General features: G+C 54.7%; 1 protein-coding gene across 2 annotated transcripts in view; it reads right to left on the bottom strand.

Moving 5' to 3' along the window:
- The window catches only part of E2F2 (E2F transcription factor 2), a 40,153-nt gene extending 16,619 nt beyond the window's left edge, over positions 1–23,534 (bottom strand). For both annotated transcript variants that reach the window (XR_012155621.1, XM_073317667.1), the window contains exons 1-6: positions 22,299–23,534; positions 6,783–6,888; positions 5,916–6,135; positions 4,536–4,696; positions 3,496–3,608; positions 183–339 (exon numbers count right to left, since the gene is read on the bottom strand). Coding sequence is in view for 1 of the 2 variants with exons in the window: in XM_073317667.1 (XP_073173768.1) it covers positions 183–339; positions 3,496–3,608; positions 4,536–4,696; positions 5,916–6,135; positions 6,783–6,888; positions 22,299–22,592 (1,051 nt within the window). In the remaining variant the exon portion in view is untranslated. The remainder of the gene's footprint in view (positions 1–182; positions 340–3,495; positions 3,609–4,535; positions 4,697–5,915; positions 6,136–6,782; positions 6,889–22,298) is intronic.
- Positions 23,535–23,827: the final 293 nt, after the last annotated feature.

Consider the following 23,827-nt stretch of genomic DNA (forward strand, 5'->3'; position numbering starts at 1 on the left):
ATTAGCAGACCTGGAGGCTTTGAGGGCTGGATCTTGGCACAGAGACAGAGGCAGATATGGCAGCCACCTGGCAAGAGCTCAATGGCTGCCACGAAAGAGAAAGTTAAACACGACAGCATCAGACTGGGGGGAGGAGAGGCCAGGCCTGGCCAGAGATCCCTGCAGCCCCAGCTGGGCGTTACCTTTCCCTGGGGAGGGGTCGGTGCCATCGATGCGGTCCTGAAGGGAGGGGGTGGGGAAGCTGCTTTCTTTGGCAGGGCTGTCCTCCAGGATCTCCTCGGGGCACAGGTACACCTCGATGGGGCCGTTGGTGCTCTTCAGGTGGAGCTGCACATTCTCCTGCCCGGAGAGGGGAGGAGTCAGCGGGGACTAGTCCAGCAGGATCCATCACACAGGAGATCCCCTCTCCCATCCCTCCCTGCACAGAGCAGCAACTTGGCCAGCAGAGGGGGCTTACCAGCCCCCCTGCAGCAGAGATGACTCCGTGGGGAAGCCTCATGCAGCAGGGCCTTGCCCTCAAGATGGGTGGAGAAGCAAAGACAAGTGCACGGGCAACAGAGCTCCCAGCCGGGGGCCCAGCCCCATCCAGTGAGCCCTAAAGTCACCTCAGGACGGGATGAAGAGATAAAGTTTCTTGATGCCTTAAAGGACTGCTTCTTGGAGCAGCTAGTCCTGGAACCCACAAGAGTAGAGGCCATTCTTGATTTAGTCCTAAATGGAGCCCAGGATCAGGTCCAAGAGGTGTATATAGCTGGACCGCTTGGAATAGTGACCATAAAATAATTAAACTTAACATCCCTGTGGCAGGGAAAACACCACAGTAGCCCAACACTGTAGCATTTAATTTCAGAAAGGGAGACTACACAAAAATGAAAAGGTTAGTTAAACAGAAATTAAAAGGTACAGCACAAAAAGTAAAATCCCTGCAAGCTGCATGGAAACTTTTTAAAGACACCATAATAGAGGCTCAAGTTAAATGTACACCCCAAATTAAAAAACATAGTAAGAGAACCAAAAAAGAGCCACCGTGGCTGAACAAAGTAAAAGAAGCAGTGAGAGGCAAAAAGGCATCCTTTAAAAAGTGGAAGTTGAATCCTAGTGAGGAAAATAGAAAGGAGCATAAACTCTGGCAAATGAAGGGTAAAAATATAATTAGGAAAGCCAAAAAAGCATTTGAAGAACAGCTAGCCAAAGACTCAAAAAGTAAGAGCAAAAAAATGTTTAAGTGCAGCAGAAGCAGGAAGCCTGCTAAACAACCAGTGGGGCCACTGGACGATCGAGATGCTAAAGGAGCACTCAAGGACGATAAGGCCATTGCAGAGAAACTAAATGAATTCCTGGCATTGGTCTTCACGGTTGAGGATGTGAGGGAGATTCCCAAACCTGAGCTATTCTTTTTAGGTGACAAATCTGAGGAACTGTCCCAAATTGAGGTGTCGTTAGAGGAGGTTTGGGAACAAATTGATAAACTCAACAGTAATAAGTCACCAGGAACAGATGGAATTCACCCAAGAGTTCTGAAGGAACTCAAATGTGAAACTGCAGAGCTCTGTAGTCTGTAACCTATCATTTAAATCAGCTTCTGTACCAAATGACTGGAGGATAGCTAACGTGATGCCAATTTTTAAAAAGGGCTTCAGAGGAGACCCCGGCAATTACAGGCCAGTAAGCCTGACTTCAGTACCAGGCAAACTGGTTGAAACTATAGTAAAGAACAAAATTGTCAAACATATAGATGAACAAAATTTGTTGGGGAAGAGTCAACATGGTTTTTGTAAAGGGAAATCATGCCTCGCCAATCTACTAGAATTCTTTGAGGGAAGTCAACAAACATGTGGACAAGGGGGATCCAGTGGATACAGTGTACTCAGATTTTCAGAAAGCCTTTGATGAGGTCCCTCACCAAAGGCTCTTAAGCAAAGAAAGCTGTCATGGGATAAGAGGGAAAGTCCTCTCATGGATTGGTAATTGGTTAAAAGATAGGAAACAAAGGGTAGGAATAAAATGGCCAGTTTTCAGAAAGGAGAGAGGTAAATAGTGGTGTCCCCCAGGGGTCTAAACTGGGCCCAGTCCTATTCAGTATATTCATAAATGATCTGGAAAAAGGGGTAAACAGTGAGGTGGCAAAATTTGCACGATACAAAACTACTCAAGATAGTTAAGTCCCAGGCAGACTGCGAAGAGCTACAAAAGGATCTCACAAAATTGGGTGACTGGGCAACAAAATGGCAAATGAAATTCAGTGTTGATAATGCAAAGTAATGCACTTTGGAAAACAGAATCCCAACTATACATGTAAAATGATGGGGTCTAAATTAACTGTCACCACTCAAGAAGGAGATCTTGGAGTCACTTTGGATAGTTCTTTGTAAATATCCACTCAATGGACAGCAACAGTCAAAAAAGCGAACAGAATGTTAGGAATCATTAAGAAAGGGAGAGATAATAGGACAGAAAATATCATATTGCCTCTATACAAATCCATGGTATGCCCACATCTGGAATACTGCATGCAGATGTGGTCGCCCCATCTCAAAAAAGATATATTGGAATTGGAAAACATTCAGAAAAGGGCAACAAGAGCTATTAGGGGTATGGAACAGCTGCCATATGAGGAGAGATTAATAAGACTGGGACTTTTCAGCTTGGAAAAGAGACAACTAAGGGGGGGATATGATAGAGGTCTATAAAATCATGACTGGGGTGGAGAAAGTAAATAAGGAAGTGTTAATTATTCCTTCTCATTACACAAGAACTAGGGGTCACCAAATGAAATTAATAGGCAGCAGGTTTAAAACAAACAAAAGGAAGTATTTCTTCACACAACACAAAGTCAATCTGTGGAACTCCTTGCCAGAGGATGTTATGAAGGCCAAGACTATAACAGCGTTCAAAAAAGAACTAGAGAAATTCATGGAGGATAGGTCCATCAATGGCTATTGATGGGCAGGGATGGTGTCCCCAACCTCTGTTTGCCAGAAGCTGGGAATGGGCAACAAAGAATGGATCATTTGATGATTACCTGTTCATTCCCTCTGGGGCACCTGGCACTGGCCACTGTTGGAAGACAGGACACTGGGCTAGATGAACCGTTGGTCTGACCCAGTGTGGCCGTTCTGATGTTCTCCCTGCCAAGCAGCCACTTCTAGCCCGTCTGGGCACCTATGCTAAGGGGCAGCTGAGCCAAGGTTGGCTCCTCAGGTGGTGTCCCTAGCCCCACGGGACATGCTTAGAATTCAGTGGTCCTGGAGCTAAGGCACCAGGGTGAGACTCAGGAGACCTGGGGTCAACACCCAGCCACTGGTTTCCTGTGTGATCTTGGGGAAGTCACTGCATCTCTCTAGGCCTCAGTTTGCCCATCTGTAAAATGGGGATAGTTGCCCTTCCTGTCTATCTAGGCTCACACAACGGGATCTGGAGCTCAACTGGGGTCTCCGCTGTGGGCCAGGAGGATGTGTTTTCCCTGCACGCAGAGCCCTCCTCTGGCGCACTCACCTCATTGAAGTCCGGCACCTCCAGCTTGGTTTCTGGGGGGGCCTTGACCGCTATCACCGTCTGCTCCTGGAAGTTGCTGATGGAGCGGATGTCCTGGTAGGTGACATATGCTAATGTGGGGGGGTGGAATTAAGGAAATACCAGCCACAGACTGAATCTGCTCAGCCCACAAATGACAAGAGTTGGTTCTCTGCAGATCTCATGTGCCGAACCCTCCCCAGCTCCTATCTTCCCCCAAAACCAGCTGGGTTCCCACCCCAGCCCACGAAGGTATCCTCCCTGCCAGGCACAGATTAAAAACCTCTTCTTCTGTCCTGAGAGGGACACAGGACTACCTGCCTCTCCCCACCACAAGGCCTTGGCCACCACACTTACCACTTCCACTCCCCCCAGGGCAGGCAGCAAGGCATTGTGGTATACGGAGCTGAACGCCCCTGCCAGAGTCCACAGGCTGGTGCCAGGCCATCATCCCATGGCTCCAAGAATGCCGCTGGCTCCCTGTTTGTTACTGAACCGACCCCAGAGCCCTGGGCCTGCGAGGCTTGGCATGTGGCCATCTCCACGTCTGCTCCATCCCCCGTCCCTCCCCCCATGGGCAGCACAGCTGGGAAAGGCCCTGGATAAGACAGCTGCTGGAGCTAAAGCTTTCTTGGCTGCAGAACCCAAGCCGTGGGGCTCGCTGGCAGAGGAGAGGAGACAGAATCCAAGCCAAACTGTGCTCAGACAGGAAGGCAAGGCCCACCGGGAGCAGGCGCTTTCCCCAGACGGCTCAAACAGAGCCCACATGTTGACCAGTCAAAACTCAGCGGCGGTTTTATCAACAATGAGGCAGGAGTTCAGCCCAAGTCTCTTCCCCAGGTTGGGCTGCTCCCAGGCTCCTCCCTCCGGGCTACTCAGCCCTCACCCTAGATACTCCCTCAGACCCAATATCCCTCTGAAGGTCATTTTCAGACTGCGTTTGCTCGCGATTCAGAGACTCTCCCCCCCCACACACACCCCAACCCCCTTTCTCCATAACCCTTTGCCTCCCCATGAAGGATATCTCTGGTTAGTCTCGTCCTCTGTCAGGTGCTTCAGCTGGAGGGTGCAGTCCTGGATGCGCTCGTCCAAAGTTCTCTCGGTCTTGGCCAGCTCCGCCAGCTCTTGGCGCAGGGACTGATGCTTCACCGTCACAGAGGTGTCCTCGAAAATTCCTGTGCCCCTGGGAAGACAAGCAGAGCCGGTCACTGAGGATCAGTGGAAAGCAGCGCACTGCGGGGGAGGGAGGGGAGTGTCATCCACCTCAGCAGGGACAGCGCAAGGTCTCCTGTGAGGGAGCATGTCGCTTTCACAAGACGCGCAGCTCTGAGCGCTCTGCGAAGCAGCATCGTAAATACTTGCAGATAAACGGCTCTGTGAAAGGAAACAAGCAGAGCCTGAGATCGGCCGGAAAGCAGAGCCCCCAGAGCCAGGATTTTAAAACCGTTCAAAGACAGAGCCATGTTCAGGGGGCTTGGGCCGCTCTCTGCAAACTGGATTCGGTGACAGCTGCCTCCAAGTGTGTTCATTCCATAGTAAATGAATCTGGCACATGTACCCCCCTCTCTGCCAGCGAGGCTGGGAACACAGGACTCTCCATTGGATCAGATCCCGTACTCCTGCCCGCTCACCACACGTCTCTGACAACAGCTAGCAGCTGACACAGCAGAGCATGGTGCAAGACTCAGACGGTGGACAATTACAGAGTGGCCTGCCATAGAAGAAATGTCTCCTAACCCCAGGCAGTCAGTGCTTTGCTTATGCCGTGAAGCATCAGGGTTTGTAACAGCCGGGGGGCATTGGATCCTGCTTTTGAATCCTGCTGAGCTGTTGACCTCAGTGTGATCTTGTGGATCATGTAAAAGTATTCACTGTATTCTCCCTTGTGGTAGTGTGTATGGGGAGAGAACAAGACCATTGTGCTTAATGTGGGATAAGAGTCCAAACTCTGCTCTGTCCTACTGCCTGATCCAGGCTGGGGTGGGAGCAGGGCTGACAAGCTATTTCAGGACTGTTCAGCCAGACAGCTTAAATGCCACATCACTGGAAGAGCTACGTTCTGGCCTCACCTACGGTGCTGGGTTTAAATTCTGTTCTCATTGGGGCCCTTCCCATCCAGAATCACGGGCCAAACCACGTTAGAAACCAGCCTAGTTGGCATCGTGTTTGACCCTGCATCCTAACTTGTGCTGGCTTGGGGACAAAGACCCAGATCCGTGCAACCCCCCAGAATAGACACAGGGAAGGTCACTTCCCCCCCCCCCCCCCCCGACAAGACTCTGCACTTGAACAAACAAGGCCCTTTAGAGCGGACGGTCCCAGCATAACTGATACCAGCCCTGGAGCCCAGCTGGGAGCCCGGATCTCTGCCCGCACTGTCTCCTCCGCACAGAGCCCCTTACATCCACTGGATGTTGTTCTTGGATTTCTTCCGGATGAGCTGAATCCCTTCCAGCACGTTGGTGATGTCGTAGATCCGGCGCTTCTGCACCTCCAGCACCTCGGCCGCCCGGTTCAGGTCCAGCACCCCGTCCTCCGACTCGCTCAGCAGATGGATGAACTTCTTGGTCAGCAGCCCCAGGGAGGTGTCATACCGTGTCTTCTCCCCAGGCGACTTGGGAGCTGTCGGGGGCAGGGAGAGAGGAGACAGGTCAGGTTGGCTGAGCCGGGGAGAGGAGCTGAGAAAAGTCACGATGCCGCCCAGAGAATGGGCCAGGCTGATTCAACAGCTGCTGGCTAGAAGCACGCAGGGCCCCACCCACGGGGGCTGCCGTGAGCGCAGCCTGCAATGGGTTTCAACAGCCTAGCGCAGAGGGAGGCTGGGTCCCTCCCCTTTAGCTCAAGCAGCAGAGACTCGTGCTTTCAGTGTTGAGGGACCTGGGTTCAAACCCCACAGCGGGCCCAAGCAGGGTCAGTTACAGGTGCTCCTATATTTATGGCAGCACTAAGCCGGGTGGAAGCAGATGCTCACGGATGCCTGTTCGCTCCAGGCCTGTCCTCCCCCACAGAAGGATGTCACAGACTGCTCCTAACTACAACAGGTGGTGGAACTGCTGCCTGAAGGCCACATGGCAGCCCCACCCCGACGGGGCTGGCTTCTCCCATCCCTGTATGGAATATCCCAGCGTCACTTTCATGGTGACGAACGTCTCCAGAACCCAGCTGCTCCGGACAGAAGAGCCGTGGGGCAATGCAGGTCCTTTGCACGGGAGCCCCCCCACCCAGGCATACATCTCCCCTCCCTCACATCCCAGCTCAGCACCACTTACTCTTGGGGCTGGGGATTCGAGTGACTGTCCTGCTCTTCCCTTTGGGTGTCCGGAATTCTGGGATGCCCGGCTGGCCGGTCCCTTCCAGATCCAGCTTCCTTTTGGCCTGATGGGCAGGAGAGAGAATTGTGCAGTTACTTCAAGAGACTGACCACCAACAACAGCACCCACGATCCCAGTTTGCCCGCTGGAGACCCACGCAGCACCCACAACCATCTCATCAACCGCCCTTTGATCAAACTAGACCCTTCTGGCCTCGGCATCTAGGACCGTAAGCTCTCTGGGGCAGGGAGCCTTTGTACAGCTCCCAGCCCAACGAGGCCCTGATCTTGGCTGGCGCTACTGTAAGGCAAATAAACGAAATCGTAACCAGAGCTTGGGCCCAGTCTACAGCAGGGGATTGCATCAGCACAGCAGCACCGGGCGGGGGACGCGGGGGGGGGCCTCAAATCCCCAGGAAGCAGTTACCCCACCGGCTCAGATCCCTGCAGTTCCCTTCCCCCTCCCGCCAGGAACTCCATCATGGCCCAGCTGCTCTGCAGACGGCAAGACGAGCAACAGGGGCCTGATCCTGCCAGGTCCTTGGCACCGGTGGCAGGGAAACGGGGAGCTGGAGCTGCCTTTGAGGCCAAATCGGTAGGGACATTAAGCCGGCTGCCAGTGCAGAAGCCTGGAGGGACACATGTACCTTGGAAGGAGATGGCCCAGCCTTGCTTCACCCCCAACCCCAGAGAGCGGGCTGATTAGAACAGACCCTTTCAACACAACAGGATCCAGCCCCAGGAACAGGAGTCCAGATTGTATATTAATGCTCTTCTGGCAACGCCAGCCCAGCCCCTGCCCTGGAGCCCCTGCTTAACTCAACACACCCAGTTAGCAGCCTCCAGCCCTGCGGTGATGGCACCAGTAGGGGGAGCTGTGCCGAGCCAGCCACAAGCCCCCACCCCATGAACCAGGAGCTCACCACCAGGCTCAGAGCTGGGCAAAGCCTGGCGCTGTTTGGGGCCCTGGTGCAAACCCAGCACAGGTGGCCCCCTGGGAGCAGCCGCAGGGAGTTACCAGGGACGGCTGCTCCGCGGCCTATGGGGCATTCGCTGCTGGGTCACAGTCCCCCACGCTGACGCCCAGGCGTCCGTGTCACCGAACCTCCATCATGACCGGGCCCCGCTGCTGGCAGACGCAGGGCAGCAGAGAACCGACAGAGCCCGGTCCCTAGCGCTCAAACCCCAGGGCAGGGCCGCGTGCATGGATCTGAGCCCTGCCGCTGCTCTGTGCCCGGAGGCCTTTCCCTGGGGCCAAGTGCGCCATCAGAGCCCCCAGCCACAGGAAAGCACTTGCGTGAGACGTGTCCGGTTACAACAGCAGATTCTGGGAACCAGCTGCAGCTCAGCCCTGGGTGGGGGCAGAGGGGCTCGGCAGGGGCATTGCCCCATCCCACGAGGAGCTTGGGGGCAGCCCTGGAAAAAGGCTGGCCCTGAGCCCTTTCCATTGCACAACAGAAGGGGCGAGTGACCCCAGCGGGTTGGGAAGGGGAAGCAGCATGTGGCAAGGCCGGGCGGCCGGCTCCCAGCAGCTGCCAGGTCGCTTCCTGCCCACTTCCCGAGCGGCACTGGAGGCTGGCCCAGGCGCTGCCTGCCATTCCCACAAGTGCTTCCCTTTTGGCACCGGCTCCTCCAGGCCGGGTTGCAGACCCTTGGAGCTGTATTACCGGGCATCGCACCAAGCCAGAAAGGAGGAAGATGAGGAGAGCTCCCTCCCCCTGATGCCCAGAGAGCAGCTGGCACAATCTGAACCCATGGAAGGCCAGGGCCGGGCTAGCACTTGCCAGGATACTGACACCATGCAATCAAGGCAGCAGATTGTGTTGGTGGGCAGGGCTCCCGCACTGCCAGCTGGCAAGGGGACAGGACGCTGTGATCCGCCATCCACACCTTCATCCCCTCCCGGCTGGTCCCTGCGACAATGCTACAACACACCCAGCATGCTAAAGCTAGAGAAAAAAGAACAGGAGGACTTGTGGCACCTTAGAGACTAACCAATTTGAACACAAGCTTTCAAGAGCTACAGCTCACTTCATCGGACGCTTAGGCTCAAATAAATGGGTTAGTCTCTAAGGTGCCCCAAGTCCTCCTGTTCTTTTTGCGGATACAGACTAACGCGGCCGCTACTCTGAAACCTGAAGCTAGAGAGGTTGACAGGAGCACGTCACACTAGCCCTCCGGCAACTCCACCAGCTCCCCATTCATCGCCAGGAGCCCTGGTCCTTGGGACCCGGCTCTCAGAGACAGCCTCACCATCTGTGAGCCTCTGAGCCCCCAGGCTAGCCAGGGGCAACCCAACCGGGAGAGTCCCACTGTGTCTCTTGGGCCTTGGGGGAGGGCCACTTCCAGCACCATGCTGTGAAATGCCTTGCCTGAGATCACCCCAACTCTGCTCAGTCATATCTGGAATCACACACCAGCTCTGCTCCCACCAGGAACGGCCACAGGGGAATGTAAGAAGCCACAGACAGACAACACCCTACCCATCACCCCCCAAAACACACACTCCTCTCCCCTCTCCATCTCTTAGCGATCACACACATCTGCAATAGGTGAAATCCCAGCTTCGGGCTTTGAGCAAAGCTCTGCTGGGTTCTTTATTCTCTAGGAGCTATTTGCCTCCAGAGCAGCATCTTCCACACATGGTGCATCTTTTCCCCTCCCCCAAAACTCTACAGAGAGAAACAACTAGAGACAGACCAAGCGAGGAGTCCTTGGATCTGGATCGTGACTAGCCTTAGGCTCAGGGGAGGGTGTTGAAGCTGGGCTAGGGTTGGACCATGCTGACATCAGCTGTCAGCGAAACGTCCCCGGCCTCATCTGAGCTGGCACACAAGGCTCCGTTCAAGTTTTGGCTCGGTAACAAAAATATCCAGTGGCAAGTTCTGATCAGGGAATTGGTAGCCAAGCCTGGCCGGAAACACTGAAGGTTCGGCCCAGCTCAGATAGATGCCGAGGGAGAGGGAAGTGAAGCCGTGCCGGAGAGACAAGATCTGAGAAGTGACAGGAGAGGTCTGGGGAGGCTGCTCCAGGGGGAAGGAGCTGCAGAGGAGACGGCTCTTGAACCAGCAGGGGCAAGACGGTGCGACGGGCTCATGAAGGAGGCTGGTGCCAGACAAGGAGAGGAAATAGAGATGAGTAGAGGGAGTCACGGGCACATGAAGTCTGCTGGATCAAGCCCACACTGGGGGAAGGTCCCCATCCCCAGACAGAGCAATTGAGTGGTTAACAGAACCCTACCACAGGAGCGTTGGAGCAGCCGATCAGAAAGCCATGGGAGGAGGGATCCCCCAGAATCAGAGCAAGCTGGCAGCAATCCTCGCCCTGTGAATGCCCGTCCCCTCTTTTCTGCACTGGCTGCTCTCAGGCCAGTCTTTCTCTAGTATCTGAGCGCCTTCTAGTCATGCACTAAGCACGTAACATCAGTCCCGGGTGGTTCACCCTCTCCCTGGGGAGAATTGCATGTGGAGGGGTCTTGCAGGGCTGTCTTTTTCTGTGGGGGACGGGTGGAGCAGTTCTACGCCCACGCGGCTCTGCCATTAGAACAGAGACGGCAAGTCAAAGAAATGGGTCCAGCCCTCGGCGTGGAGGTCCGGGACGCTCCTTCATTCCTGTGGGCGTTGCTTCCGCAGTCTCACCCTAAGCCCACCCCCAGTCAAGCTCTACCCACAGAAGCCCCTGGCAGCCGAAGGGTTAAACCCAAGCACATGGGAAACACCTGCCAAAGTAGTAACCACAAACACATCTGCTGCGCCAGGCTGCCCCGCATTTAGGCCCAGAAACCAGAGACAGCAGTGGGGGAGGGTCTTCTTGGTTTCTCCCCCTCCCCTCTGCCCACAGGGCATCTGTTGGCAACAAATGAGTTAGCGAGGGCCAGCACCAGGTGGCTGTGACAGTGCATGGCTGGAGCGGCCAGACAGGGAGGGGCTCAGCAGCCAGCAGGGCCAGCCCCCCGTGCCCCAGGTGTGGGGAAGGAGAATTTTGGGAGCTGGTCCAGGGCTTACTCTTCACTATCAGCAGCGCACCCAAAGATGCCCCCTTAAAGGCCATCACCACTGCAGAGCTACCATTGCACTGATGGCATCACGGTCCCCACGCCCTGCCCCGGACGTGAGGCTGCACAGCCCAGACGAGGCTTGGGAGTTTAGGATGCTGCTGTGCAGCTGGTTTCCAAGTTATATGGGGAGGGGCCCATGCCAGGGAGGTCAAGATGGTCTCAAGATCAAGATGTTTAAGAGCTAAATTGCCTACCTCCCTGTCTAGAGATACTCCCCTTGCACTAAGGAGACTGGCTGGGACCTTGCCTCACCCCTATGCCCAAGAAAGGGAGAGCAAAGGTGGTTCTGTGGCCAGCCTGGATGACTGGGAAGGGGAGAGCACAGGGTACATTCAGATGGTAACTCCTCGCTCGTATCTTGCATGGCTCATCAACAGATCTCAAAGCACTTTACAAAGGAGGGCAGTATCGCTAGCACCATTTTACAGATGGGGAAACTGAGGCACGGGTCAGGAAATGTGACTTGCCCAAGGTCACCCAGCAGGCCAGTGGCAGAGCTGGAAATAGACCCAAGGACTCTCAAATCCCAGTCCAGGGTTCTAGACACTCGGCCACACTGCAAAGAGGCTCCCAGATGAGATGTGATGGGAGAAGGAGCTCAGAATCCACTTCTGCTCCCCAAGGCACTGTCCTAGCACCCCTTTGTCTTGGGCCAGGCCCATTCCTGGCTGTGTACCTGCATCCTCCCCAAACAAGGGCCACCGTGAAGCAACTGCTGAAGGCAGATACGACTCTGCGCTACAGCGGATGAAGAGAGCTCCTGAGAATGGAGGAGATTGGTCGCTCCCCTTGCACAAACATGCCCCATCTAGGGCACGTGGACAAACAAATCCCTCTAGTGATATACCAGTGCTGCACCCTGGCCTCTAGAAAGATCTTGCAGGGATGGGGACTGGTTAAGACGTGGAAAGGAGACGCCAAGGGCAATCTCGCTGCTGCCGAAGTGGAATCAGAGATGCAGGGGCAGGGGAGTTGTTCCCATGGCAGTACTGTGCCTAACTAATGCCATTGGGGGCGCTGTATTGATGGAAGGGGGCCCACCCTCTGGCTGAGGCACTTGGTACCAGCAAAGATCCTTTGGCCAGGGAGCCCTGCCCAAATCCACACTCCAGGAACGATGTTTCTCCTCCTTAGCCCCCCTCCCTGCATTCTGCTGCCTGACCAGCCCTGTTACACGGCAGTCACATTCCACCCCAGAAGTGGCTGCATTTCACCACTGGGGGAAGCCCGCCCCCGTAGACACTGCAATGCACAGAGCATTTGGGGTCCACCAGGTCCGAGGATGCAACTGAACTGGGAGATAAGAGCTGGGCTGGGAGCTATCGCCCAGCTCCTGAAAGGCTTTGAAAGGCAGGCGCTCCAGTCCGGGAAGAACAGGAGCAGATGCTTTCTCTGCTAGTGAGCAAGTTCCCAGGTCTCTGGGTCAAGTGTGCACCCCACCCTGCCATGCTGAGAGCGAGCATGCGGGGAACATAGCTTCTTTCCGAACAGCAGGGAACGGGACAGAGAGGAGACGGATTTGCAGTCCCTGCTGGGGGCAGGCGGTCGGAGCAGGGTGGGGTTTACAGTGCCTCCCATTCGGCATGTGGGGCGGGGGTCACACCCTCCCTGCCAACTCTTGTGTTGGGGTCGGAGGGCAACAGTCATCCCCTGCCATCCCCAGGCCAAGTGTGTGGTAACTGAGGGATGCTTGAGGGGCCCCAGGGTTGTGGAGATGGGCTTCCCTTTGTCCTTTCCCACCAAGGCAGATGATCTGCCAGCTGCTGGCCTGGCCCAGAGCTGGCACGGTCTCCCCGCCCCGGCAGGGGCTGGATTAGCCACACAACAGCTGGCCAACCCAGCTGCAGGGTAGAGCTCATACTCCTACACAGCCACGGCACACGGGGTGGGGAGCAGCGAGGCTGGGGCTCCAGGGCAGCAGCAACAGGGTGGACACTGGAAGAGTCAAAAAGACAAAAGCCCTGTAGGACTCCAGCCCCTGTCTGCCCCAGGACACTGCTTTTGCTCAGCAGCCTGGCTTCCAGGCCACGGGAATTTGGGAGGAGAAGGGGGATGGAGAGGATGTCTGGGGAAACTTCCTCAACCCACCCCTGTATTTCTGCTGACGGCATTTAATAATTATAATACCTGGCTCTTCTCTAGATCTCCAAGCACTTTACAAAAGGAGGGCAGCGTCACTCTCCCCGATTTTACAGATGGGGAAACTGAGGCACCGGTTGATGACATGACTTGCCCAAGGTCACCCAGCAGGCCAGTGGCAGAGCTGGGGAGAGAAGCCAGATACCACAAACCCCAGTTCAGTGCTCTAGGCCACACTGCTCTGAAGAGAAACCAACATAGGAAGCCTGCATCCTCCAACTCCTCTCAGCCTGGCTGCTCCTTGCCAGCTTTCCCTGCACCCCCACCTGCCCGTGGCTAAGCAGCGGGGGGATCACTACAGGTCACAGAGCCCCACGCAGCTGAGGGAGGGGAACGTCACAGCCTGGCAGGCAGCGGCTAGAAGGCTGCTGCAAGGATGGGACACAGGTGGATGGGAGCCTGCCGCACCTAGGCCCACCCACTGCAGCCCCGGCGCCTTTGCCCTTTATTTCTGGGGGTGCTTTGTCTCAACAGCACTGGGCTGGGCTCGCCAGGCCCGTCTGGGCAGCTCCGAGGCCTGCCCTCACCCCCCCACACCCTTGCACCACAGGGCGTGGGAACACTGCCACTGGGTTATCACAGAGTCCCACAGCACGAGAGCACACACCCTCCATGCACGCACCAGGGGAGGGAGAGCTGGCAGCAAGCCTGTGCATGAAGGGGAAGACCGGCTCGCCTCCTCCAATCCTCCCCCGCCGCTTCCTGGAACCCCCTGCATGCTGCAGCCTTCCACCCCGTCCCCCCCCGCCTCGCCCCCACCAGTCCCGGTGGAGGGGGTCAGCAGAAAAGCCATCTTCAGTGGCCTTGTTCAGCATTTCTCCTCCAGGGGCAAAGCAGCAACTGGGCTCATGGTGGAGGGGAGAGAGTTAGTTGCAAAGAAATGAAAGACAAGCCAAATCCACCTGCGCCAGAGGTAAGATGCAAGTTCAGATCCTCCCTCCCCAGGGAGCATCTAGAAGGGAGGGAGGCAGCCCACTCGGGAGGGGCCATCAGAACCGCCAGGAGCACCACTGCCAGGCTCGCAGGGAAAGTCGGGGCATCCAGCCGTGACCCAAGAGGAAGGATCGTGGTAGCAGCAATAACTGACAGTAAATGACAACAACTGAGTGCTGGCAAAAGGCCCCAGTTGGACGAGGTCCCATCTGTTGCTAGCTGCACCTGTCTGTCTTCACAAGCTCACAAGGGTCTGGGGTTCGCTGCCCGGTCTCTGGTTTGGCCTGGGCTAGGCAGTTTGTTGCCCCCCTCCCCACTGGGTGCTGCTCCCAGAGGCTGGGCACAGCAGGGCTCTGCACGGACAAGGCAGCTCTGCCCATTGTGGGTGGGGCACAGCTGATGCTCTGGGTGTAGATCAGCTTGGATGCCGGCCTGACAGGTACCGTGAACCTCCCTCCACGCTGGGACCAGATCCATAACTAGTGCCTCTGGCCCCCAGAAGGGTTTCCTCCCAGACTCCACTCCTGGGGCAGCAACGGACTAGCAGTCAGCTGCATGCAAAAGTGACTCGAACTCACTGCTCTGTCCTGGCTCCAGCTGCCAAGGATCCTGCCTTCATCTCTCGGCTCCAGCAGGGTGGGGAAGGGGGTTTAGGGTGCAGTGGAAGCTTGCCCAGAATTGTAGCCCAGGACTGCATCTGTGGCAGCCCCAGGTAAAGAGGATCAGCTGAGAAATCTGGGTTAGCATAGCATGGTAGGGATTTCCCATTCCCCAAGATGTTCACCCACACCCCGTGCTCATTCACCACAACTCTCCAGCAATCGCACACACTCTTCTGGCCCCACCCGTGAGTCACAGGCACATCCTGGAAGAGAAGCCAGAGCCTTTCCTGGAGCAGTGCCCGGGAGCCTGACACCACCCACCCCAGCCATATTTAAAGTCCTCAAAGCAAAATCAGCTTTACGCTCTCCACCCCATCAAGGGGCAAAGCTTGGCTCAAGCCCAAGGGATGGAGCCCCAGTGGCCAGGGCTTAAAATTCTCCCTCCATGCAACACAGGGAAAAAAATTCCCAGCTGAACATTCAAACCCCTGCCCCCAAGGACACCCCCAGCCCCGTTGCACAGTCAGAAACTCAGTTCCATGCCACGCCGCAGAGCCTGGCTCCAGTGGCCAGGCAAGAAGGGGGTCCCCCGCCCAATCAAATTAACAAGATTAAAGGAGGCCAAGGCAGAGGGGTCTTTAGCCATAGCAGCTGTGCAGATGCCCCTTAGCCCAGGGAGGCTGGAAGAGAAGGAATAGAGCTCTGTGCTGGCTTTTCCCTTTATATAAGCTTAGTTTAGGCAAAGCCGGGGCTTTCCCTCCTGACCTTTGATCTTCACTTTGCAAAGAGAGGATCTGCAAAGCTAGATCAGACCACTGCTCTTCTGGTCTGGTCTCCCACCAGTGACAGATCCCGCAGAGCGGGACAGGACTGCCCCTCCGCCTGTTTGTGTCTTGCTGGATATTGAGTGAGGAGGAGGTATACCCTCCTGAGCCCTCCAGCCATCAGTTTACACCCAGAAGCATGAGACTGCATTATCCTTCTCTTGGGGCCTGTGCAACTGTAGGATTCCTGCCTATTGGACATACCGACCACCCTAAATCCTGCTGCAATACTTGATTTCAAGACCTCCTCCTGAAGCAGTAAGTTCCACAGGTCGGCCACATGCAGCGTGTAGTATTGCCTTGTATCTCAGGTGACATACAAGTTTGAGACACACTGGCCCGATACAGCCCTGCAGAATGGGTGGTACCAACCCACCCAGAGTCCCTGATGGGACCCTAATGGGTTCAGCCATAGAAGTAAAGCCAGTGGGGAGAGAACCTCCTTTCCGTACCTCCCGAATTCAGCGTATGGAGTCAGGGCCACGATATCACACTGGCCAAGCAATACACACACTGGCCATACCCAGCAGCCGGGCAAACAGAAGCAGCTCTTTGCAATGCACTGAGCTCGGCAAAGCTAGTGAAGCTGGAGATGTGACTAGAGCACACACAAGGGGATCTCCATCTCCCACGCAACAGCCCATCTCCAGCACCTGGAGGATCTCCAAGCACGTTATGAACGCTACAGAATTAAGCATTTTAAATATGGGAAAACCAAGGACTAGATAAAAAGAGATTTGCCCTAGGTCACAAAGCCAGGAATAATACCAGGAATCCCTAGACCACCTTTGATTAATTTGCAAGCCTTCCACATTGCCCCTTAGTAGCCCACTCTGTAACAAGACCCAGGAAGCAACCAGACCAACACTTCAGATAGGTAACTGAATACCTATGCCCGGACTACCTGCCTCATAGGTATTTACAGGTGTGGCACTTAACAGGTCATGTTCCAATCCCTTGGCCAATTGGAGAAAGCGCAATCAACCTTATAGGAGGAAATCCATAGGGCTGTGCTCCTACCCACCACCCCGCACACTCACCACACCAATTGCACTTTGTACAAAGAAAAAAGTTGGTCAGCATTTCACGTTCAAATCCAAACAGCTTCTCCTATGGACTCTGCACTCCCAGTCTTCTGAATCAGTTGTCTCAAGAGCAGCCTGGGACAAGCTGCTAGATTTGGGGAGCCACAGAGAAGAGTCAAGATAAGAATTTTAATAGGCAGAAGGGAAGCTACACTGTAATTCCTTTGAGGTCACTTACAAAGAGTGTTCAATGCATCCAAACCTACAAGAATCCCATTATGATCATGCACAGGTCTGGAAGGACACATGAAACAAGGATTATGGTAAAAAAAAAAAAAGCAGTGAAACAAACATGCAGAGAGGCTCGGATGCATTTGTTTAAAGAATACATCCTGACCTTCTTAAGAGTCTTTGTGCTGAAGAGGAATCGAGCTCAAAGGTTCCAGAGAGCACCACCCAGCCAGTTTGGCCATTCCATGCAACTGATCCCAAAAATTTCTGAATCTGCTTGCCTGCCTCCATCTTGGAGTTCAAAGGGAGATTGTTGCAAGAGGAGTCAGACACCACATGCTCTCATCAAACTCCTGTAAGGACGGCAGGTGCTACACATGAGTGACAGAGGCGGAGCGAGACTAAAGGAATGTCTACACTTCAAGCTGGGGGTGCGATTCCCAGCCCAAGGAGAAATACCTGGGCTGACTCTGATCAAGCTAGTGTGCTAGAAATGTAGTGTAGCAGCCGGAAGGGCTAGCGGCTTGGAGTATGGGCCTAGCGCCTTCAACAGGATCACACCCTGGGCAGCTAGCTGCTCGCACACTGTTCGCAGCACACAGGCTCCATCAGGGTTAGCATAAGCAGGTCTCCTGGAGCTGGGAACAGCACCCCAGCTTGACATGTAGCCATACCTTGAGTGATGTGCCCAGAGTGACACCGGGGCAGAGCAGGAGATTGAACCAAAGCCTCCAAACGTGCAGGCTAGACCCACAGCCACTGGAGAACCCTCCTCCTCTTGCTGCAGAGCTGCCACCAGGAGACAAAATCCAAGGAAAGAATCAATCCTCAAAAGAATCAATCCTGAAGCACTTGCATGAGAGGAAAGTGATCAGGAACAGCCAGCATGGATTCACCAAGGGAAGGTCATGCCTGACTAATCTAATTGCCTTTTATGATGAGATTACTGGATGAAGGGAAAGCAGTGGATGTATTGTTTCTTGACTTTAGCAAAGCTTTTGACACGGTCTCCCACAGTATTCTTGTCAGCAAGTTAAGGAAGTATGGGCTGGATGAATGCACTATAAGGTGGGTAGAAAGCTGGCTAGATTGTCGGGCTCAACGGGTAGTGATCAATGACTCCATGTCTAGTTGGCAGCCGGTATCAAGTGGAGTGCCCCAAGGGTCGGTCCTGGGGCCGGTTTTGTTCAATATCTTCATAAATGATCTGGAGGATGGTGTGGATTGCACTCTCAGCAAATTTGCGGATGATACTAAACTGGGAGGAGTGGTAGATACGCTGGAGGGCAGGGATAGGATACAGAGGGACCTAGACAAATTGGAGGATTGGGCCAAAAGAAATCTGATGAGGTTCAATAAGGATAAGTGCAGGGTCCTGCACTTAGGATGGAAGAATCCAATGCACCGCTACAGACTAGGGACCGAATGGCTAGGCAGCAGTTCTGCGGAAAAGGACCTAGGGGTGACAGTGGACGAGAAGCTGGATATGAGTCAGCAGTGTACCCTTGTTGCCAAGAAGGCCAATGGCATTTTGGGATGTATAAGTAGGGGCATAGCGAGCAGATCGAGGGACGTGATCGTTCCCCTCTATTCGACATTGGTGAGGCCTCATCTGGAGTACTGTGTCCAGTTTTGGGCCCCACACTACAAGAAGGATGTGGATAAATTGGAGAGAGTCCAGCGAAGGGCAACAAAAATGATTAGGGGTCTAGAACACATGACTTATGAGGAGAGGCTGAGGGAGCTGGGATTGTTTAGCCTGCAGAAGAGAAGAATGAGGGGGGATTTGATAGCTGCTTTCAACTACCTGAAAGGGGGTTCCAAAGAGGATGGCTCTAGACCGTTCTCAATGGTAGCAGATGACAGAACGAGGAGTAATGGTCTCAAGTTGCAGTGGGGGAGGTTTAGATTGGATATTAGGAAAAACTTTCTCACTAAGAGGGTGGTGAAACACTGGAATGCGTTACCTAGGGAGGTGGTAGAATCTCCTTCCTTAGAGATTTTTAAGGTCAGGCTTGACAAAGCCCTGGCTGGGATGATTTAACTGGGAATTGGTCCTGCTTCGAGCAGGGGGTTGGACTAGATGACCTTCAGGGGTCCCTTCCAACCCTGATATTCTATGATTCTAAGGGCTGGCTGCCCTGCATGGCACCCTCGGGTTTGGCCGGAAACAGGATGTGGGAGACACATTCAGGATTTCCCCAGGGCCTGGAGCAAGGTAGAGGGGACTAGAACCTGGTCTTGCGAAAGGGGATGTTTTAGCCAGGACCCCGGCAGCTGCACCCCATGTGACAGCAGGATGGAGCGTGCAGCATCACACGCACAAGGATGGGGCCCATGGAACTGACAAGGCTGCAAGGAATGAGAAGGCAGGCGAGGGGATTCTGCGTGGACTGGCCAGGCAGCCTGATGCCCCGGAGGCCAATGGCCCTTTTGGAAACACTCACGGGTCAGTGTGAGGGAGAAAGCCCATGAAGGCCTTTTCTCCTCCTCCTCCTGCTTCTACAGCCAGGAGACACCCCCTTCCCCAGGCCAGGTGGGGGTTGAGGGATGGGACTGCAGATGGAGCTACCCAGTCCAAGAAGCCACCTTGCCGGCAGCCCTGTCCTAGCCTTTGCCCAAGTGGCTGCACAGCAAGGCAGTGACCCCAAGGAAGGGGGGAGTTAAAGCATGGAAAAAACATCAGATGGGGAAAGCAAGAGACCTTTGGGAACAGTGGGGCCCCACCAAGGGGAGGGATAAATGCACAAGGGATGCAGAGCATCAAACCCTCCGGATCTGCTTAGATTTCCATACGGATTGTCCACCCACCAGTTCATTGCCTGGTGTTTCTCCCCTAAAATGGGGGTATTAGCCATTAGAAAGCCAGCACCTTCCACCATGCCAAACAATAGACAGCCTCCTAAGGAGTCCATCTACAGCACCAAGGTGTGCAGGGCAGGGGGTGGGGAGAGGGCATGACAGCTGATTTAGGGCTTTAGCACAAACAGTCTTACTGAGACCATTCCAGGGCCCAATCTCTCTCTTTTACAACACTGTGACTTCACTGCAAGGCAGCTATATCGCTCATTAGCCAGGGGCATCAAGTGATGTTTCGATGGGCTCCAAGCACGCCTTGATTAACAAGGGGCAGTGTAGTCCAGTGGTCAGAGCAGCCAGTCAGCCTTCAGGGGTCGCTTCCCACTTCTGCCACCGATTCACAATATGACCTAGGCCAAGTCACTTACTTTCTCTGTACCCTGGCTCCTGCCCATCTGTCACAGAGGGACAACAGCCCAGGGCCTACATGACTATTGTGTGTCTTCATCACTAGGAGTTGGTAAAGAGCTTTAAAATCCTCAGGTGACCGGGAGGCGGGGAAAGAGGGGCGTTTCTGAAAGGAAAATTTGTTCTTTAGGCCACTGCCCTGCACGCACTTTGGTGCGGGTAGACCCTGCCCGGATCCCAGTTGACCCACACATAGGTTGCAGGATCAGGCCCATAGCGGGTGGCTGTAAAACCACCTCTGCAAAGGCTATGGTCTGCCTTCAGCCTGGGGAAGGGTTTTAGCAGCATGGGTTTCTCTCACGGCACACAACAGCCCTCGAAGCTACACGAGGCATCGGGGAGGGGGGGGATACATTTCACGTTAAGCTCTGTGTTCAGAATATAAATGCAGCCAGACACACGCAGCGAAGACGACGAGACAGGTGCCACCAGAGCCCGCTGCAGCCTGCCGGCACGGGGGCTGTGCAGAGAGTGGACCCTGAGCCAGATCAGCACCCACTGCCCCAGCAGAGCAGGAACGTTATGGATCAAGCGGAGAAAGGGAAACCAAGAGGCACGCTCGCAGGCTGCCCTCAGAGAGGAGCGTGACGGAGCCCACGCCTGTCAGGAGGCATCACCAACTCTGGGGGAGAACACAGACAGGCAGGGAGAGAGGGAATCGCTCCCAGGCCTGCCTCAGGAGCAGCAGTTACACGCCAGCCCTCTCTGCCAATTAGCAGGGCTGGCAGAGGCCTTCAACAGACACTCGGCTGGGGCCTACAGAAGGGGAGGTAAAGCTGGTTAAAACTGCCTGCCCGACCCAGCGTCTGAGCTCCACTTTCACAGAGCCAGAGCCTGGGGAGCACAGCTCCCAGAGGAAGTGAATGATAAGCCAGCAGGGCCAGAGGGCCTGGATCCCACAGCCACTCAACGCCCTTGACTCATCCCAGGTTAGCCAGGGCCAAAGACACTCAGCGCCTCTAGGATTGGGCCCTGAGCAATGACTGCTCTTCCTCCGGAGCTTTCCCTACTTCTGGTTTACAGTGCAATCCACACATCCCTGTGATGGCAGGGCTGTCATATATAGCTCCATTCATCATCGGGGGCACGAGCACTTTAAATTCCTACAGGCCATACTGCATTAGACCAGTGGTCCATAGTCCAATATCCTGACTGACAGAGGCCAATGTCACATGCTTCAAAAAAGTAAACTGTAACCCCTTTCCTCCCCCATGATGGAGAGGAAACACGATTCTCTAGGCCTTATTTATACATCCCCATGTGACTCCTAGAGGCAATGTGATCAAGTAAGGACTGGAATCAGGATGCCTGGGTTTTATTCCTAGCTTTGCTGACTGTGCAACTTCAAACAAGTCACATCACCTATCTGTGCCTCAGTTTCTCCCTCTGTGAAATAGGAATAATAATATTTCTACGCACACTCTTACGACGCGCTTTAAGATCTATGGATGACGAACACTAGTTACTAAGGTTGGATTTGCCCTTTAGACGGATTTTGACCCTTGCACAGCAGTGTGGTAGCAGGGCACCAGGAAACTCAGCCGTTCCTCCCTCCACGGGTCTTTCTTGTCCAACTAACATCCAAATCCTTGCAGTCCCTCTCGTACAGATTTCCTAAGCTGTAATATTTCAGGGCGTCCCTGGTATTCATATGGAATCCTATTCAAATTCAGTCTCCCCACACACGCGCACACACAAAAGAAAGTTACACCCCGCTATGGACTTCACCCCACTACAACCCTAGGCTCGGATCTTATCACCGCAGAGCCCTGTTCAACTCAGCTGCGTTCTGTACAGGGCTCCACCCGTCAGCCACAGAGCGAGGGCCCTACCCTGAGCGAGCTAACTTCCACTGAAGTCAATGGAAAGACACTCACTTGTGCCAGGGCTGATTTGGGGTCAGAGCCTAGGGAACAGATGGCAAAAGGCACTCTGCAGGAAACTGTGTGAGGTACGATTCATTTCCTTAATGCAAGAGATTTTCTACGGCCTTAAATGTCAGGGCTGGAGTTTCTGATGGGCCGTAATAGCTACTTGCAAGAACCGAAAAGAGGAAGAGGACAGCAGCTTTTTGTGGGGTAAACTGGAGTTGAAGGGAAGTTGAGAAATACATGAGCCACCGTGCTGGGACTTATGGTCTAGTACCAAGCCATTAACATTTTGCATATTAAAGAAATCCCAATCCCTCAATACACTAGCTAGTGTTTGGTTTTAATAATGTCACCCATCACAGTAGCATCAGAGCACCTCGCCAGGAAGAGATTATTGGATCACACATTTCACCTGGGTTCATACTCTGCTACATACAAGTGACACCAGACCCAACACACAGAGGGTTTGAAAAGGGCAGACAGACAGGGGGAAAGCACAAGGGTGCACAGGGGTCAGACACTTTACCGGCAGCCTTCCTGCAGAGGCAGATCGGATGGTTCTGATTTCAGGTCCATGAGGGGTAGCGTAGAGACAACTGCCCCTGGGTGCAGGGGCAGAAGCCACACTCTGAGGGTACAGCTGGGTGAAGTAGCTGGCCGGGATGGAGTGCATCTGAGGGCTGCTGAGGCTGGAAGTCACCAAGTCTGCAGAGCTCATCACAGGCATGACTTTCTTTTGCTGCTGCTGCTGGGGGGGGAGAGAGGCAAGGGAACAGCCCCCCCTTTCTGGGGCTGAAGACACTCCCTTGACTCTCAGCATTGCAAAGTCCTTTCCGAGAAGCCCAGCTGGCAGGGAAGGGAGGGCAGAAATGTTGCACTTGCACAGCTTTAAGGGGGGTGCTTAAAAACCAAGCTGCAGCTGAGACATGGAGGACAGACAGAGCGGTCGGAGGCTGCTCCTAGCATTGCCCAGCCATTTAACACAGGGCATAGCATGCAGGATCAGTGAATGGCCCCCACTTTCCAGTCTGAGGCTATCTCCAAAAAAAAAAAAAAAATCAAGCTGGAATTTTTGCTAAAATGCATTTGGGGGAAGGGAGGGGAAATCACTAAACCAGCCCCAGAATAAAAATGACTGTTTCCTTTCTCTCTCCTCATTCAGACAGAAAGCTCGAACCCCCTCCTTTCTTCGTGGAAGATCCTTTACCCGGCCGGCCAGAATTTGCAGCCGGCTATTTTATAAAAACACAGACAATTAAAAGTTACTGTCTGTCCTAAGGGGACCGGGGCTTTGCAGGGCTCAGATGCCAGGTCACTGACCCGAGCCTCAGCTTGCAGGAGCTGGGTAACGTGCAGGTTATTGCAGGGGCTGGTGACTTTCCGCTCCCAGAGAGCGCATCGACCCCCACCCGGGCGTGTTGCATTTAAAAAAATAATAATAATAATCATAAAATCACCCCCCTAAATCTCTGCTTTGGCGGCCCCTTCGCCCGAGGCCCCCAGCGCGGGGGGGCTGAGCAGCATCAAGCCAGGGGGAGCTGCGCCCCCAGCCCGGGCCCTGGATCCGGCCGAGGCCCCGCCACTGTCTCTCATGGAGCGGCTCCCCCTTGCAAAGCTGGCGGCCGCGGCTCGGCTCCCTCCCGGCGGGGCTGCAGCGGGCCGGGGCCGGGATGGGGCCGGATTGCAGCGGGGGCGATGGCTGCGGAGCGGCCCCGCTTCTCTCCCCGTCTCCCGCGGCTCTCGGCGCCGCTCGCTGGTTTCTTTCTTGTCTCTCTCTTTTTTTTTTTTTTTTTTTTTTAAGCGCCAAACGACGTGCCGCGAAATTCGGATCTCCCGCGGCAAAGGCCGCGCCCTGATTGGGCGCTGCAACCCGGCCGGGGCCCCGCCCACCGGATTCGATACTTTATGCGGAGCGGGAGGCGGCTGCTCTTAAAGGGGCAGCGCTCAGCGCGCGCCCTCCTCCCGGGGGCTGGCACCGCCCCGGGCTCTCCCCCTCCCCACGCGCCGAGTGGGCGTGGCGGTGGCGGGAAGGGGCGTGTCCATGCAAGCAGAGCT

This window comes from Lepidochelys kempii, chromosome 19 (assembly GCF_965140265.1).
Source record: "Lepidochelys kempii isolate rLepKem1 chromosome 19, rLepKem1.hap2, whole genome shotgun sequence".
In the NCBI taxonomy this organism is placed as follows: Eukaryota; Metazoa; Chordata; order Testudines; family Cheloniidae; genus Lepidochelys; species Lepidochelys kempii.